The sequence below is a fragment of the Hipposideros armiger genome, unplaced genomic scaffold, assembly GCF_001890085.2.
Source record: "Hipposideros armiger isolate ML-2016 unplaced genomic scaffold, ASM189008v1 scaffold_280, whole genome shotgun sequence".
Taxonomy (NCBI): Eukaryota; Metazoa; Chordata; class Mammalia; order Chiroptera; family Hipposideridae; genus Hipposideros; species Hipposideros armiger.
In genome coordinates, this window is record NW_017731630.1 from 1 (window position 1) to 14,154 (window position 14,154).

The 14,154-nt window shown below is 59.2% G+C and overlaps 2 protein-coding genes across 6 annotated transcripts in view; both read left to right on the plus strand.

Moving 5' to 3' along the window:
* The first annotated feature begins 25 nt into the window (after nt 1–25).
* On the plus strand, nt 26–7,000 carry NRBP2 (nuclear receptor binding protein 2). Of its 4 annotated transcripts, none has more exons than XM_019657881.1 (17): nt 28–464; nt 535–636; nt 707–829; nt 1,011–1,051; nt 1,142–1,236; nt 1,352–1,375; nt 1,446–1,529; nt 1,606–1,661; nt 1,761–1,856; nt 2,937–3,069; nt 3,154–3,256; nt 3,374–3,424; nt 3,499–3,634; nt 4,568–4,621; nt 4,711–4,774; nt 4,881–4,936; nt 5,025–7,000. In XM_019657881.1, the coding sequence occupies exons 1-17, from the start codon at nt 294–296 to the stop codon at nt 5,091–5,093; spliced, it is 1,458 nt and encodes a 485-aa protein (XP_019513426.1). In that variant the 5' UTR covers nt 28–293; the 3' UTR covers nt 5,094–7,000. The 4 variants fall into 4 exon arrangements, with proteins under 4 accessions (XP_019513425.1, XP_019513427.1, XP_019513426.1 ...); XM_019657884.1 differs by having other exon boundaries at nt 740–829; XM_019657880.1 differs by having other exon boundaries at nt 26–464; nt 4,881–7,000.
* A 2,873-nt stretch (nt 7,001–9,873) lies between these two features.
* PUF60 (poly(U) binding splicing factor 60) overlaps nt 9,874–14,154 on the plus strand; it is a 12,190-nt gene continuing 7,909 nt past the window's right edge. For both annotated transcript variants that reach the window (XM_019657878.1, XM_019657879.1), the window contains exon 1: nt 9,874–10,100. In XM_019657878.1, the coding sequence (XP_019513423.1) occupies nt 10,077–10,100 (24 nt within the window). In that variant the 5' untranslated portion in view covers nt 9,874–10,076. The remainder of the gene's footprint in view (nt 10,101–14,154) is intronic.

The following is a 14,154-nucleotide window of genomic DNA, read 5'->3' on the forward strand; positions in this document are numbered from 1 at the left end:
CCCCTTCTTGGACCCCTTTTGCCTGGCCCCCACGCCCTGGTGAGGAACCCCTGATTCCCTAAGGGCCAGCCCCCTCCCAGGACCACTTTCCTGTGCCTCTGGGATCAAGCCACTAGCCCCCTGGCAACCATCCTCAACCTCTGAAAGCTGCTCTAATTCCCCTCAGCCCAGCCGCTGGGTGCCCTCAGCTTCCCCCGAGAGTGGGCCAGAGCCTGCTTGCCCCGCTTGGGCGGTGGGATGGGTGTGGGCAGAGAGCAAGCCCCCATTTCTCTCCTGATACATACAGCACATTCATGTCCCGCTCCCCCCCCCCACCCACACACACATACACCCATCGCCAGGTGAACCAGGGGAACATGCCGGGGGTCCAGAGCACCTTCCTGGCCATGGACACGGAGGAGGGCGTGGAGGTGGTGTGGAACGAGTTGCACTTCAGCGACAAGAAGGCCTTCTCTGCCCACGAGGTGAGGCCTGCCACATCTCTCCCACCCCACCTCCTATGACCGCACGGTGACCGCACCCGCCCCTTCCCAGGAGAAGATCCAGACCATGTTTGAGCAGCTGGCACTGCTCGACCACCCCAACATCGTCAAGCTGCACAAGTACTGGCTGGATGCCTCCGAGGCCCGCGCGCGGGTGAGCCACAGGCAGAGCAGGGGCGGGCGCGGCATCAGTGGGCGGGGCGGCCGTGGGCACCCACCCGCAGTTGGCGGAGCCCGCGAGCCCGCCCGCCCCGCAGGTCGTCTTCATCACAGAGTACGTGTCGTCGGGCAGCCTCAAGCAGTTCCTCAAAAAGACCAAGAAGAACCACAAGGCCATGAACGCCCGGGTATGGGGAGTGGGCTGGGGCGGGGTCAAGGACTGGACAGGATGGGGCACCATCCGCGTTGGAGATGGGGCGGGGCGGGGCGCCGCGCGTCTTCGGGGTTGGGCCGGGGCGGAGGCGCGGTGGGGCTCCGCAGGCCCAGCCACCTCTCCCCGCCGGTCCGACGGAGTGCGTCCTACACCAGGCCTGGAAGCGATGGTGCACGCAGATCCTGTCCGCGCTCAGGTGAGAGCCTGGGCTTGCCCGCCCCCGCCCGGCCACGCCCCCGCGCCCCCTGACCCGGTTCCGCCTGCTCTTTCCTCCCATCGCCTGCAGCTTTCTGCACGCCTGCAACCCCCCCATCATCCATGGGAACCTGACCAGTGACACCATCTTCATACAGCACAACGGCCTCATCAAGATTGGCTCCGGTGCGGGCGGGTGGGGCTCGGTAGGGGGCGGGGCTGGGTACCTGCGGGAGCCGAGGACAGACACCCAGCGCCCCATCGCGTTGACGCCCGCTCTTTCTCCCCTGTGGCCGTGCAGTGTGGCACCGTATCTTCTCCAATGGTGCGTGGGGGTCTGGGGGATGGAGGGCGGTGGAGAGGGTCGGTCGGCTCATGCCCCGCGCTTTCCGTAGCGCTCCCGGTGGACCTCCGAAGTCCCATCCGCGCCGAACGGGAGGAACCGCGGAACCTGCACTTCTTTCCACCAGAGTACGGCGGTGAGTCCCAGAGGGCCCCTCTCCCCCGAGCGCTGAGCCCGTCCCCCCTCCCCCTGACTTGCTCTCCCTCTTTCAGAAGTTGCTGATGGCACTGCTGTGGACATCTTCTCCTTTGGGATGTGTGCGCTGGAGGTACTAGCCCCATGGCCTCCTGGCCTGGCAGCTACCCCCCCCCACCCCCATCTCACCTGTGTTGTCCCTTCCCTCTGCCTGACCTGGCCCTGCCCCCAGATGGCTGTGCTGGAGATCCAGGCCAATGGGGATACCCGGGTGACCAAGGAGGCCATTGCTCGTGCCAGGCACTCGCTGAGTGACCCCAACATGCGGGTAAGCTGCTTGCCCTACCCCTTCCAGCTGGTTCTCCATGCTCCGCGTAGGGCTGGTAAGGCCCTTTGGACAGGCCTGGGGGTGCAGTGGGTCAGTGCCGCTGACAGGTGCCAGCCAGCTGCACAAAGGCCCATCTACAAGGAGGGCCTCACCTGGAGTGCGCTGCACTCCAGGCCTGAAGGCTCCAAGGGCTCATCCTAAAGTCAGGGAGACCAGAGGCAGAGTCTGCGTGTGGGCACTGTTGTTATGCCTGTTTTACAGATAAAGAGACTGAGGCTCAGAGAGGCTAAGTACTTTGCCCAAGGCTTTAGAGTAAGTGTAGAGCTGGTGTTTGTACCCAGGTCTGCCTGACTCCACTGCCCTGCCTTTAAGCCCCCTGGGATAGGCTAGATGTGATGTGGCCTGAGTTTGTTGGGGGGCATGATGGGCAGGGGGTGGGCAAAGGGAGTATGGGATGGAAGTTGCATCCACAACCTCTCTGGCCAGAATCCGGGGACTATATGGCTTAACCACGTGACCACTGGGGATGGGGGGGGAGTGATGGGGCTTGGATGGGGCTGGTGGGGAGGTGGACCCAAGACAGATGTGAGAGGCAGTGCAGGCATGGATGGGGGTGGGGGCAGGGAGCCATCAAGGTCATCTCGAGCTGGGCCTGAGCTGAGAACTGAAAGAGGGGCAGGCTGTGGTAGGTGGGTTCATGCTGGGTCATATGACCTCTGGGGCCTGGGCTGATCTGCTGGCACTCTGCCCAGCCCCAGGGCCACAGTGCACACGCCATCTGTGAGTGAATTGGGATGACAATGCCGACCCCCCAGGACTTTTTTGAGGGTTGAAGGAGGTAGAATGTGGGAAGTCCTGGGCCCAGGGCCTGACAGTGCTGTTTGTAGGACCAGGTCCTGACCTGGGTGCTAACAGGACACCACCTCTCTCTATGCACATCCCTGCATGAAGGCTCCCTGGGGATTGGAACCTTGGGGTCTGGGGATTTCAGGGGCCTCCTCTGCTGACAATGAAGGGCCAGAGTAGAGAGACCGCATGCACACATGCACACACGGCAGCCTCCTGTCTCCTTGCCCCCAGGAGTTCATCCTCTGCTGCCTGGCCCGTGACCCTGCCCGCCGGCCCTCTGCCCACAGCCTTCTCTTCCACCGTGTGCTGTTCGAGGTCCACTCACTGAAGCTCCTGGCAGCTCACTGCTTCATCCAGCACCAGTGTGAGGGGCCAAGGGCTGGGGTCGGGGAAGAGGGAGGGGCCTGTGGTCAGGGTGCAACCTCCTGAGTGCTCCTGCGGCCTGCAGACCTCATGCCTGAGAACGTGGTGGAGGAGAAGACCAAGTCGATGGACCTGCACGCCGTCCTGGCCGAGATCCCCCGGCCCTCCCGGCCCCCACTGCAGTGGCGGTGAGTAGTCTGCCGCCCAGAGACCTCCCCTCCCCACCTGGCCAGCCCCCACCCAGTCCTGCCCAATGGCAGCGAAGGCTGGATGCCACCCTCCTGTGCTTCTCATGCCCGTGCCAGGTATTCAGAGGTCTCCTGCTTGGAGCTGGACAAATTCCTGGAGGATGTCAGGTAAGAGCTAGTGTGAGGTTGGGGAACAGGCAGTGTCAGGCCTGAACCCCCAGGCACCCCTGGTGTGTCCCCAGAAACGGGATCTACCCGCTAATGAACTTTGCTGCTGCTCGGCCCCTGGGGCTGCCCCGTGTGCTGGCCCCACCCCCAGAGGAGGCCCAGAAGGCCAAGACCCCAACCCCAGAACCGTTTGACTCGGAGACCAGAAAGGTGAGCCCCCAATCCCGCTGCACCATGGTGGCCCTCAGGCCTGTCTGTGCCCTTCTCAGGGGCTTTGAGTTCACCCAGCCCAGCTCTTCCCCGGCTGCCAGAGAGCAAGTCCTGCAGACCCCTCTGTGGGGTGGGGGGCTAGGACAAGCTGGGATACCTGCTTTCCCAGAGGCTTCTTGCCCCCTGCAGACCCTGCTGCCAGTCCCCATACAGGTTGCCCCCCACCCCCAATCCCACCTGCTCCAAGCAGCCTTTGTCTAGGAGGCTCATCTGCCCCCAGCCCTCTCTGATCCCACCCCCTTCCCTTGCCGACTCCCTGACATTTGTGTCCCGGCGTCTCCTCCAAGGTCTCCTGATATCCTTCCCTCCTGCACGGCTCCCTCCTGGCCAGGGGCTGCGCTCTCCCTTTCCCTGTCCTCACCAGCTGGGCTCCAGAAGCTCTGGCTTTGGCCTTGGGTGTGTCTCCAGTCTCTGCCCTGATCTGGGCCACCCCCATTCCCCACCTGGACACTGCCCCAGCCCCCGCCTGCAGCCAGGATTCATGTCCTGATGGCCAAAGCTGCCCACAGAGAGCGTAGGGTCCTCAGCCCGACCCCCAGGTGCTCCGAGGCCTGGTCCTGCTGGTGTCCTGTGCTTCTGCTCTGCCACATCCCTGCTGAGCTCCCGCTTCCCACAGCTGCCTTTTTGTTCAGGTGTCTTCTCCACCTGTGAAAGCTCCTATTCATCCTTCAGTACCCAGCCTCAGTGTCTACCCTCCTGGAATGTTTCCTTAATGCTCCAGGTGGCTAGCAGTGGGAAGTGCTCTGTAGGCTCCTCTCGGGTACTTTTCCCATTTCTAGTCCTTACTGGGCTCCTTTGAGGCACATCTGCTCTTGGTCCTCAGTTGCTGAGTGTAAGCCTTTGTGAGTGACCTTGGGCCCCTGCCACCCCCAGGTGATCCAGATGCAGTGTAACCTGGAGAGAAGTGAGGACAAGGCGCGCTGGCATGTGAGCAGGGCCCCAGGCTGGTGTGGACAGGGTGGGGGAGGGGCAGGGCGGGGTGGACCGGGGCTGACCTTACCCTCCTGCCTCCCCAGCTCACTCTGCTTCTGGTACTGGAGGACCGGCTGCACCGGCAGCTCACTTATGACCTCCTCCCAAGTATGCTGGGGGACCCTGGGTGGGGACCCTGGGTGGGGGCTGGCCAGGGCCACACCGTGGCCTCATGCCTCGCCCCCCCATGCCCCTGCCCGCGCCCTTGCCGCAGCCGACAGCGCCCAGGACCTTGCCGCTGAGCTCGTGCACTACGGCTTTGTCCACGAGGTGTGTAGGCCGTGCGAGGCCAGGCTGGGGGGGCGCGGAGGGTGGGCCGCACCCCTCCGTCCCCCCATGCCTCCTTCCTGCCCTGCAGGATGACCGGCCGAAGCTGGCCGCCTTCCTGGAGAGCACCTTCCTCAAGTACCATGGAGCTCAGCCCTGACTGCGCACCTGGCCGCCCATGTGGGCAGCTTGGGGTCAAGTGTTGGGGACCCGGGGCTGCCTTCTGCCTGCGTGCCGGGGGGCTGAGGACCAAACACCCACTAGTGAGGAACCTCTGTCTTGCACAGCTATCGAGAGGCCCTGGGCTGGGGGTGGGGTGAGAGCCGTGAGGCTGGGCCCACAGGGGAGCCCTTCAGGGGTTGGGGGGGTGTGAGTAGGCCCCACAGTTCTTAGGACCAGGAGCCCCCCACTCAGCGTGCTTCCACAACTCACCATTCCTTCCCATATCCTCCTTTCCCTGGCCAGCTTCCCACCCCATCCCCAGGTTGTCTGGCTGGGAACTGAGCCCTGTGAGGGGGGAGGACTCCCTGTGGGCAGCCATGGTTGTGGGGGGAGTCAGCCCTGGACAGATGTCTGCCCCATCCCGGGTCGGTACCACAGAGCCACACAAGGACCCCCACCTCAAGCCAGTGAAAGCACCTGCTGGCATGAGGCACCATGCTGGGCGCCTGGCAGGGCCATGACCTGGCGGGAGAAGCAGGCAGCAGACACTCCAAGAAGCCCATTCCCAATACCATGTGGCTCTTCCATGCCCGCCCAGCATCCAGCGCAGACCCGCCTGGAGCCCCTCTTTGGGGCCGGCACCCGCTGCCCCCTCTCCAGGCACTTCTGGCCCCTGCAGCCCCCTGCAAAGAGCTCTTTTTTGTCCGGCATTCCCTGGCCTGAAGGGGTCGGGTCAGGCGTCCTCCCTGCTTCTCAAGCTCACCACCCCATTACCTCCCTCCCTGGGTCCAGCTCCCCATCTCTCCCACTCAGATCCCTTTCTCCCCCATTGCTCTGGCCTGGTTCTCTTGGACCACCTCACCTCCATTTTCAAATTTAAACACCCTTAAATGCTTTAAATTGCATGTATAAATTTAGTGCGTTCAGGGTTCTTTTTCAGCATTTCAAATGCCAAACGGAGAAAGCACACCACTGTATCAGTTCTCTGTTGCTGCCATAAGAATTTACCACACACTTAGTGGCTTAAACAACAAAAATTATTACAGCTCTGTAGGTCAGAAGTCCGGCTGAGCCGGCTGCCCTCCTTTCTGGAGGTCCTAGGGGAGGATCCGTCTCCTGCTCCTTCAGGATGGTTGTTGGCTTGCGGTGTCAGGTGTCGCGCAGGCACCGGCAGAGATTCATTTCCTCGCCTGCTGTAAACTGAAGGCCCTTCCCAGCTTCTAGCTGCAGCCACATTCCTCGGCTTGGCCCCAGGGCCCCGTCCTCCATCTTCAAAGTCAGTGACAGCGGGTACAGTCTGGCCTGAACCATCTGTTTGGTTTTCTGCAGCCAGAAAAACTTCATGTAGTGAGGCTGAGTCCACCCGGGTAATCCAGGACAGTCTCCCTGTCTCAAAGTCCTTTTGCCACATACGGGATAGTCCCAGGTCCCAGGGTTGGGGCATGGACATCTCGGGGGCATTATCGCCCCCCCTACTACACCATATCGTCCTAACCAAAACCCAAGACAAAGCAAACTTAGCCAGGCCTAGCAAATAAATGTCCAGATAAAGTGACTCTCAAGTTATCTTAAACATTTCAATACTCTTCATGAAATGACTAAAATTCTCACACCTGTCAACCTAAAATACAAATCTGAAATAACACACCCCTGGCTGGAAATCCTGATGCTAAGCTGTCTGATTCTGCACCGTCCTTAACAGTGAGTGTCGAATGCCTAACAGATTGTACCAGCAATTACACCGAACTCACAGCTATCTGTACTGCCATTGCTTCATTTAACCCAGACTATGTTGAGGTTTCCATTTTAATTTTTCTCTTGTCAAAGTCATATACATGTCACTTTTAGAAGTGGAATGGTTTTTTTAGGCCAACAATAAATAATAAATGCAGCCTCCAACCCTAATCCTTTCTTAGCTGTTTCTTCAGCCATTTAAAATCCTGTTTCGCAAAAGCACACACATGCTTTTACTGCTTTTTATTGGTTTTTCCACTGTAGGTGTCCCCTGATGGCATCCTCTGGGGGCAGGGGTGTAGGTGGGGGTCACTGGCCTCATGCCCCTGATCCAGCATCATCCCAGTATGATGGGTATTCTTACGGCTTCATTCCCACAGGTCTCAGCAGAGAACAACGTGTCCTAAGGTGACATCTCTTTCTGGCACAACTTTTTGTTTTCTTTGGGGTTGGTTTCATTGTCTATACATGTCTCAGTTCATCCTTAGCTTCTCCTGCCGAAGTGTGAGCCTCCCCTCAGTACTTGGGACTTGCTGCAGAATTGACTGCTTGAGTTCCTGTTTTCCTGCAGCCCCCACCAGGCCCACCACCTACCCCAGGCTGCTAGTCCTTGGGCCTCTGGTGTGGCTGTCAGCAGCCTCCGGGAGCACTGCTTTCCTCTTCCCTTATTTGCCCTGTTTGAGGAAGAACATCCCTCACGTTTCCTGGGAAAGGATGCATGGGAAGTGATGGAAGCCTTGCCTGTTGGTCCTTACTCTACTCTCACATCTACCATCAGTGTAACTAGGTAGAAACGTCTGGCTGAGTTGAAAGTGATTTCTTCCCAAGATACTGAGGATTGCACATCATTTTCTTCTAGTCCCAAGAAATCCTGTACCGTTCTGAATTCTGACCCTTTGCCTACGATCTCTGTCTCTCTTCTCTGTGCCCCAGTGCTTTAGAAATTCTCAGCGACAGGTCTTGATGCAGGCCTCTTTCATCTATTCTCCAGAGATCTTAACCTTTTGGTTCTAAAATTTTTTTCTTTACTTTGTTGTTGATTCCCCCCCTCTCTTTATTTTCTGGAACTCTTATTATTTAGAGGTTGGACTTAACTTTTGAGTGGTGCAATTGTGGTGGTGAAGGGCCTAGGCTCCGGAGCTGTTCCGAGGCTTCCTCTTATGTAATCATGTTGGTCTATGCCTTCACTTCTTCCCCTGTAAAACCAGGGTCAGTAATAGTCTGCACTCCAGGGGTTGTTGTAAGGATTGTATGAGGTGATGTGTGTGATGAGAACAGTGCCCAGCCACCAGCACTATGAATGCCATATTACATAGCAAATGTCATGGGAAGCTGCCCCCAGAGCGTGCTTGTAACCCCCCACCCACCCCATGGTGAGTCTCAGCCTACCCACCCTTTCACCATCCCCACCAATTATGGAGGCCTCTGAGGTGCCAGGCCACTTACTGGAGGGCACCGACCTATGTGATTATGATGACGTTTCTGTTTTCTAGCTACCTGGTTCTGTTGTTAGACATCTGGAAGATTCCAACTTTATCTTTCAGTGTTTCTATTGAACTGTTTGTTTCCCTCATATTTTTTCACTTGTAAGCTCTCTCATTTGCTGAATGTTCTTTCTTTACAGCCTCTTGTTCTTGCATGCAATATCCTCTAATATCTCTGAGGATGTGATTTCAACTTTTCTTCTTGCTTTATTGTCTCTGTTCCTTCTGAGTCACTTTCTCGTTTCCTTTGTTGCCTTTTCCCTCTTCCTCAGGTGTCTGTTGATCCTGGGCTGCACTTAAGGGTGAAATGAGCTTAGTGGTGGGGCTTGTTGCCTGGTGAGCTTTGAGGCCTGGGATCTAGCCAGGCCAGTCTCTGAGCAGCCTCCCCACCCCCACCGGACGTCAGTCTTCTCTTTTGAGCTGGGAGCAGCTGCAGAAAGGAGCTCTCTTCTCTGAAAACCCTAGGTGGCACATGGCCGGGGCCAGACTTGGAGCCAGGGGTGGAAAGGTGGAAAGGGCCGGAACCTCACTTGCTCCTCCACTTTCAGAACAGGACCCTGTCCCGATGGCCAGCCCCCGGAGCGCCTCTGCTGGAGCTCACCCCCTGGCCACTTGGTAGGGAGAGAAGTCTGGATCGCCTTTTCCAGGCGCGCCTTCAGGCACACTCCCTTGGACACTGACTGCGGTCCGCTGAAGCAGCTCCCACTGCCCACCTTCCTCCAGCTCCCCAATATTCCCCCTCTTCGTCTTCATGAGTTTTTGCCTTTCTAAAATCCTGTTCCCGTCATTTTAGAGGGGAGGGAGATGAGGCAAATATTCTGCCACGTTTAACTAGCTGTGCCCATAGTTCATTTTATTGAAACTCTCCCAGGTTGAGAAGCCTGCCTAGCTGGGGCAGACACTGTGTTGCTTCAGGCAGGCTGAAGCAGATGGCTGACAACCTCAGGGCCGGAGCTTACAGATGTGGCTTCTTCAGTGTGTTAGGGTCTTGGGACAGGGTGCATGCGGCATGTGGCAAAAGTCCAGGGCTGCCTTGAGCCTTTAAGAATGAGTTCCGGGACTAAGGGACTCTGGGTGCGTACCCTTCCTCTGATGGGTTCACAAGCCTGTCTCGGGTTGCAGTTCTACCGACTGTTATGTCATTGAGTCTACGACGCCATCGTTTTAAGATGAAATACTGTTTTATGAATCACTAGGAAAGGGAAAATGTTGCCAATTAAACGAGGACACACCATCCATTGGTAGGCGCATCCTGACTTCTGAGGTGTTGGAACGCAAGGAAGAGGCACCAGGGGATCTGACGCGGATATGTGGGGATTCTTTGTCACCTCTCTCAACTTGATCGTTTGGGCGGGCGGGGCTTTCAGCCCTGGAAGGGAATCCGCCGTCCTCTGTCCTAACTCTGGGGTGCGAACAGGGGGACAGCACCTAAGGTTTTCTGTACAGGAGGCAGAGAAGCGGGGCAGCGGCCGCACGGGGGTGGGGGCGGAGTGAAGGGAGTGGCTGGCTGGACGGAGGTTAAAGGGTCCTCGCCCCGCGACGCGCGCTCGCGACGGACACGCCCCCCGATTCCGCCCCTTCCGCCCCGCCCCGGAAGCGCTCGCTCGCTCGCTGTCTCTCTCTCCATCCACGTCGCGGGAGAAAGGGCCTTTTATCGCGATAGTTCCGTCTTTCTCCGGGCGCCGCCGCAAGCACCCACATCGCGCGAGACCGCGGAAGGAGCACGAGCGTGTGGCGCGCGCGGCGGCCGCGACGGACGCAAGATGGCGACGGCGACTATAGCTCTCGTAAGTGAGCTCCCTGCGACCACGGGCCTCCGCTCAGCTGGCGGGAGCGGGTCTTCTGCCCGCTCGGGGCGTCGAGGGCCCCTCCGGGGACGCGGCGGTCCCTCGTCGACCCCCACCAAGCCCTTGGTCGCGTGAGACAAGGCGGGCGCGAGGCGGGGGTCGGGCGCGAGGCGGGGGTCGGGCTGCGGCCACAGCTTCCGGCCCGCGGGCTGCAGCTTCCGGCGGCGAGAGCGTGAGGGCCGTGCAGGGCCCGGGCCCGGGGAGCCCGGTGAGGGCTGTGCAGCGCGCCGAGTCCGACCCCCTTGCGGGGCGGCCCGCCAGGCCCCGGCGAGCCGCAGCCTCGGGGCGGAGCCAGGCGGCCGTTGCCCCCCTCTGCGGACGGGGTGCGCCTAGGGCTCCTGGGAGTGATGGCGCGTCTCCTTCCGCCTGTGTGAAGGGGGCTGCCCGGCGTGAGTGCAGGGATCCGGCTCGGTAGGGAGTGTGGCCGTGGCTCCTTGCATCCACAGCTGTGAACCTGCTCTTCACTGATGCTCTTCGGGGAAGTGGTTACCAGCTAGCAGACTCCATCCAGGCATCCCCACTCAGGAAGGGCAGGACGTGCTCTCTCATCACACGTTTCTTGAGTAATTACTTTGTCCCAAGCACTGTGCGAGGATTTGGGGGCACCGTGGGGAACCAGAGGCAGTGCCTGCCCTGTTCGCGGGTCTGGTGGGCACCAGAGACCAGTTCCCACCCAAGGTGCCTGATGTTGGGTGCCCGAGGGATCCGTGCTCAGGGTGGCCTGGGCACCTGGAGGAAGGAACCACTCGCTGCCCTGCTTGGTGCTCACCTCCCTTTTAGCCACATGGAGTGACTTGATTAGCCTAGATGAAGAACCCTACTCACGCCACACCTCCCTGGTGACATCTTCCTGGACCCTTTGCAGTGGCACTTCATCTCTTTATCTGCTGCCCTTCCCCTAACCCACACCCAGAGTCATGTGGAGTCTGTTTGAGAAGGCAAGTTTTGCAGGTGGCTGGAGGCTGGGCTGATAGGGGAGAAATTTGAGTGCCAGGAAATAGACTGCCCTGGCCAGGCCCTGAGCCAGGGGCTGACACCCGGTGAGAGGGAGGCCCCAGCTTGTGAGGGGGGCCCAGTGTGTAATTTCCAGCTAACTTCACTGCCTTTTTTTTTTTTTTTTACCGTGTCCTACTTCCTGTTGAAGCCACAGGAGCAAATGACCTTCGTGAGAGAGAGGTTAGAAACGAGGTGAGGATTTGGTGACTGCCCCAGGCAGCAGTCACAGTTGGAAGGTGAGGGAGCAGGAAGCTTGGAGACAAGGACTGAGTCCTGGGAAGGTGTAGGAGGAGGCTGGCGAGGGGATGCCTCGTGTCCCCGGCCATCCACAGAACAGCGTGACCATTAAGCCCAGGAGTTGGCAGTCCTATGCTTGTGGGGAGTAAGAGGTGAATTGGGGTTCAGCTCAGCTGTGGCACAGTGTCAGACACAGATGGCATCATAGTAGAGCTGGCGGCGAGTGGTAAGTCTGAACCCAGGAAGCTGGGATTTTTGGTTGGGGTGTTCATTGCCCACCCGAGTCCGCTCAGGTTAGCACAGACACGTATGCTAATAGGTGTATGTAAACTGAAGGCCCAGGCTTACCGCATTGGACTGGGAGTGAGGCCCAGCCTGTGGCCTGACACGTTCCTCTTCTAAGCTTTTGAATGGACAGGTTCCTAGAAGGGTTTTGCCTGTCTCCCTGCTGTCCTAGTTGGGCACAGTGAGCACCTGTTCTCAGTCTTGTGGTCTCTGCACGGTGAGCCATACTGCTCGCTGTCCTAAGCAGTGGCTTCAGCTCTGGGAGTTGGGATGCAGTGACGTTGAGCTTGTCTGACCGGGATCTGGTGAGGGAAGGGCGCAGGAAGATCCAGAGATGTCTCTTCTCACTCAGGCGTGCCTTCTACCTGCTGGCTGCAGAAACGGCGTGGGCTTCTGATGCATTGTGCCTCTGACTCGCTGCTCCGTCTTCCCCTTGCTCTGGGTCACTCCCCCCTGGAACATCATCTTTGGCTTCCGTCTGGCAGGACCCTCTCCCCTCCCCATGGGCACCGGTGCTTGCTTCTGTAGGTCCCAGCCTGCATGTCCCCGCACAGAGGCCTCTCCGTGACGCGGTGCCCAGTATGCCTCATCGCCTCTCTTTCCTTCTTGATGCTCGCTGCTGCTGCAGGCACGCCTGTCGTCTTGTTCTGCTACATCTGCGTTGCCCAGCCCCCAGCCTGGCCATGCGCCGAATGGGTGGGAGGCAGCAGTGCTTTCTGAGGCTGGTACTGGGTGTGCTTCCCCTGCACAGGGACCCCTTAAGTCCTGCACAGGGACCCCATAAGTCCTGCACATGAAGTGACTCACCAAATCCTCAGGCCAGCCCCAAGAGACAGGCCTGGTTCAGAGCCTGAAGCCTGGAGATGTTAAGGAATGACTTGACTTTCCTGCTTTTCTAATGGAAATAATCCTTTTCAACCTGGGCTGTTGACCAGTGGCAGGGCTGGAGTTTGGGTCCCAGAATGAGGGGCCTGCACTGCCTCCCCAAGTGGGGAGGGGGCATCACCCCTGCTACCTGGTGCTGGGGGGCAGGGGGGCCTTTGGGCCTGCAAAGCCTGCGGTTTTCATTGCCAGAGGGTGATGGCATGTGCCTAGCTGTGATGACAAATGATAGTTTTTCTCCAAGCTCTCTTAGCGTCTGCTTACAACAGAACCCAGCTCAGTGGCACTGGGAACTTCATTTCTGCGGTGGATGGGGTGGGATGTCCTGGGCAGAGTCCCTGGTGGTCTGACTTTTTCCGGGAAGTCTCTTCCAAGATGTTTTCTGCTCTCAGCATTGTCCTGGTTCTGTGCTTGCTGTCACAGTCATTTGGGAGAGAGAGCAGGAAGTTATAAACGTGCCCTCCAGTTGGCCCCGTGGCCGGGGATCTAGGGGCTGGATTGCTTCCGCAGACTTGAAGTGATCTCTTGCTGTGGGCCTTGAGAGGCAGCCTATGCTCTGGGGGCCAGGTCAGACTCTGAGCCCATGCCCAGCTGCTGTGCACCCACTGGTTGGGACCTGTGTCGGAGGCCCCCTTTCCTTGATGCTCTCTAAGGCACTGTCCTGCAGAGCCGTGGTGCTGAGGTGCTGGGCTGGGTTGGCCACAGTTTCCGGGCAGCTGGGATTATGCTGCTATCACTCCTAAGAGGGTAGAGTGCCTGGGGCACACTCTGGCTTCCTCTGTGCACAGGCTCCAAGGGTGGGCATGGGCCGTCCCATGTTCCTCGATGTCTGTGGGTCTTGCCCTTGAGCTGGGAGCTGGGTGAGTCGCTCTGCTCTTGGTTCCTGCAGTCCGGCCTCTCAGAACAGGGAGTAGATCTCAGGGCCCTTCCACCAAGGCCCCCACCGCCTGCCCTCATCCTGTCCTTGCCCCTGCCAGCCTGCTGTGCCATGTGGGGAGCTGGTCCTTCCATCCTCTCTGCCCGGCAGTGCTCCATGGCCCCTCTCTGGGTGTGGGTTAAGAGTGTGGCTAAGCTCTCAGCTGCCCTCCTCAGGTCAGACAGCCCTGGACATTGTGACTGCTGGGGGAGGGGGGCGTGCATGTGCAGACCACCTGCCTGGCCCTGCCACTCAGAGGGCAGCTCTCCTCAGAGGTGTCTTCTTTCAGGAGGGGCCTGGGGCCTGGGCTTGGCCAGTGCCTGTGGAAGGCACTGGGACTGATGCTGACCTGTGGGCCGGCCCAGGCACATGTGCAGGGTGCTAGAGAGGTGCCCCTTGCCCTGCTGGCAGGAAAGGAACTGATCTTTAGGACCTCAGCAGTGTGGCCAGAGGGCCACTCTAGACCCAGGAGAGGCTGCCTTTCCTTGGCTGTCTACCCTGTCCCCTTCTGGGGGCCTTGCTGCCAACTGGGGACTGCCCCAGATTCTGCTGTAGTTTCTGCCAGGCTGGCCCCGTGTGCCAGGGCCTTGGACAGCTGCAGGTACGCTGGTGGAATGGGCAGAGCGGGGTAGTGTCAGGAATGCTCGGGCCAGGCCAGGCCTAGCCTTCCTGTGCCCC

Coding starts and splice junctions, on each gene's coding strand:
- NRBP2 (XM_019657880.1), top strand. CDS start 294: ATGTCCCGCTCCCCCCCCCCACCCACACACACATACACCCATCGCCAG. Junction 1,662..1,760: donor TTGGGATGTGTGCGCTGGAG/GTACTAGCCCCA, acceptor CCCTGCCCCCAG/ATGGCTGTGCTGGAGATCCA. Junction 4,775..4,880: donor CACTTATGACCTCCTCCCAA/GTATGCTGGGGG, acceptor CCCTTGCCGCAG/CCGACAGCGCCCAGGACCTT.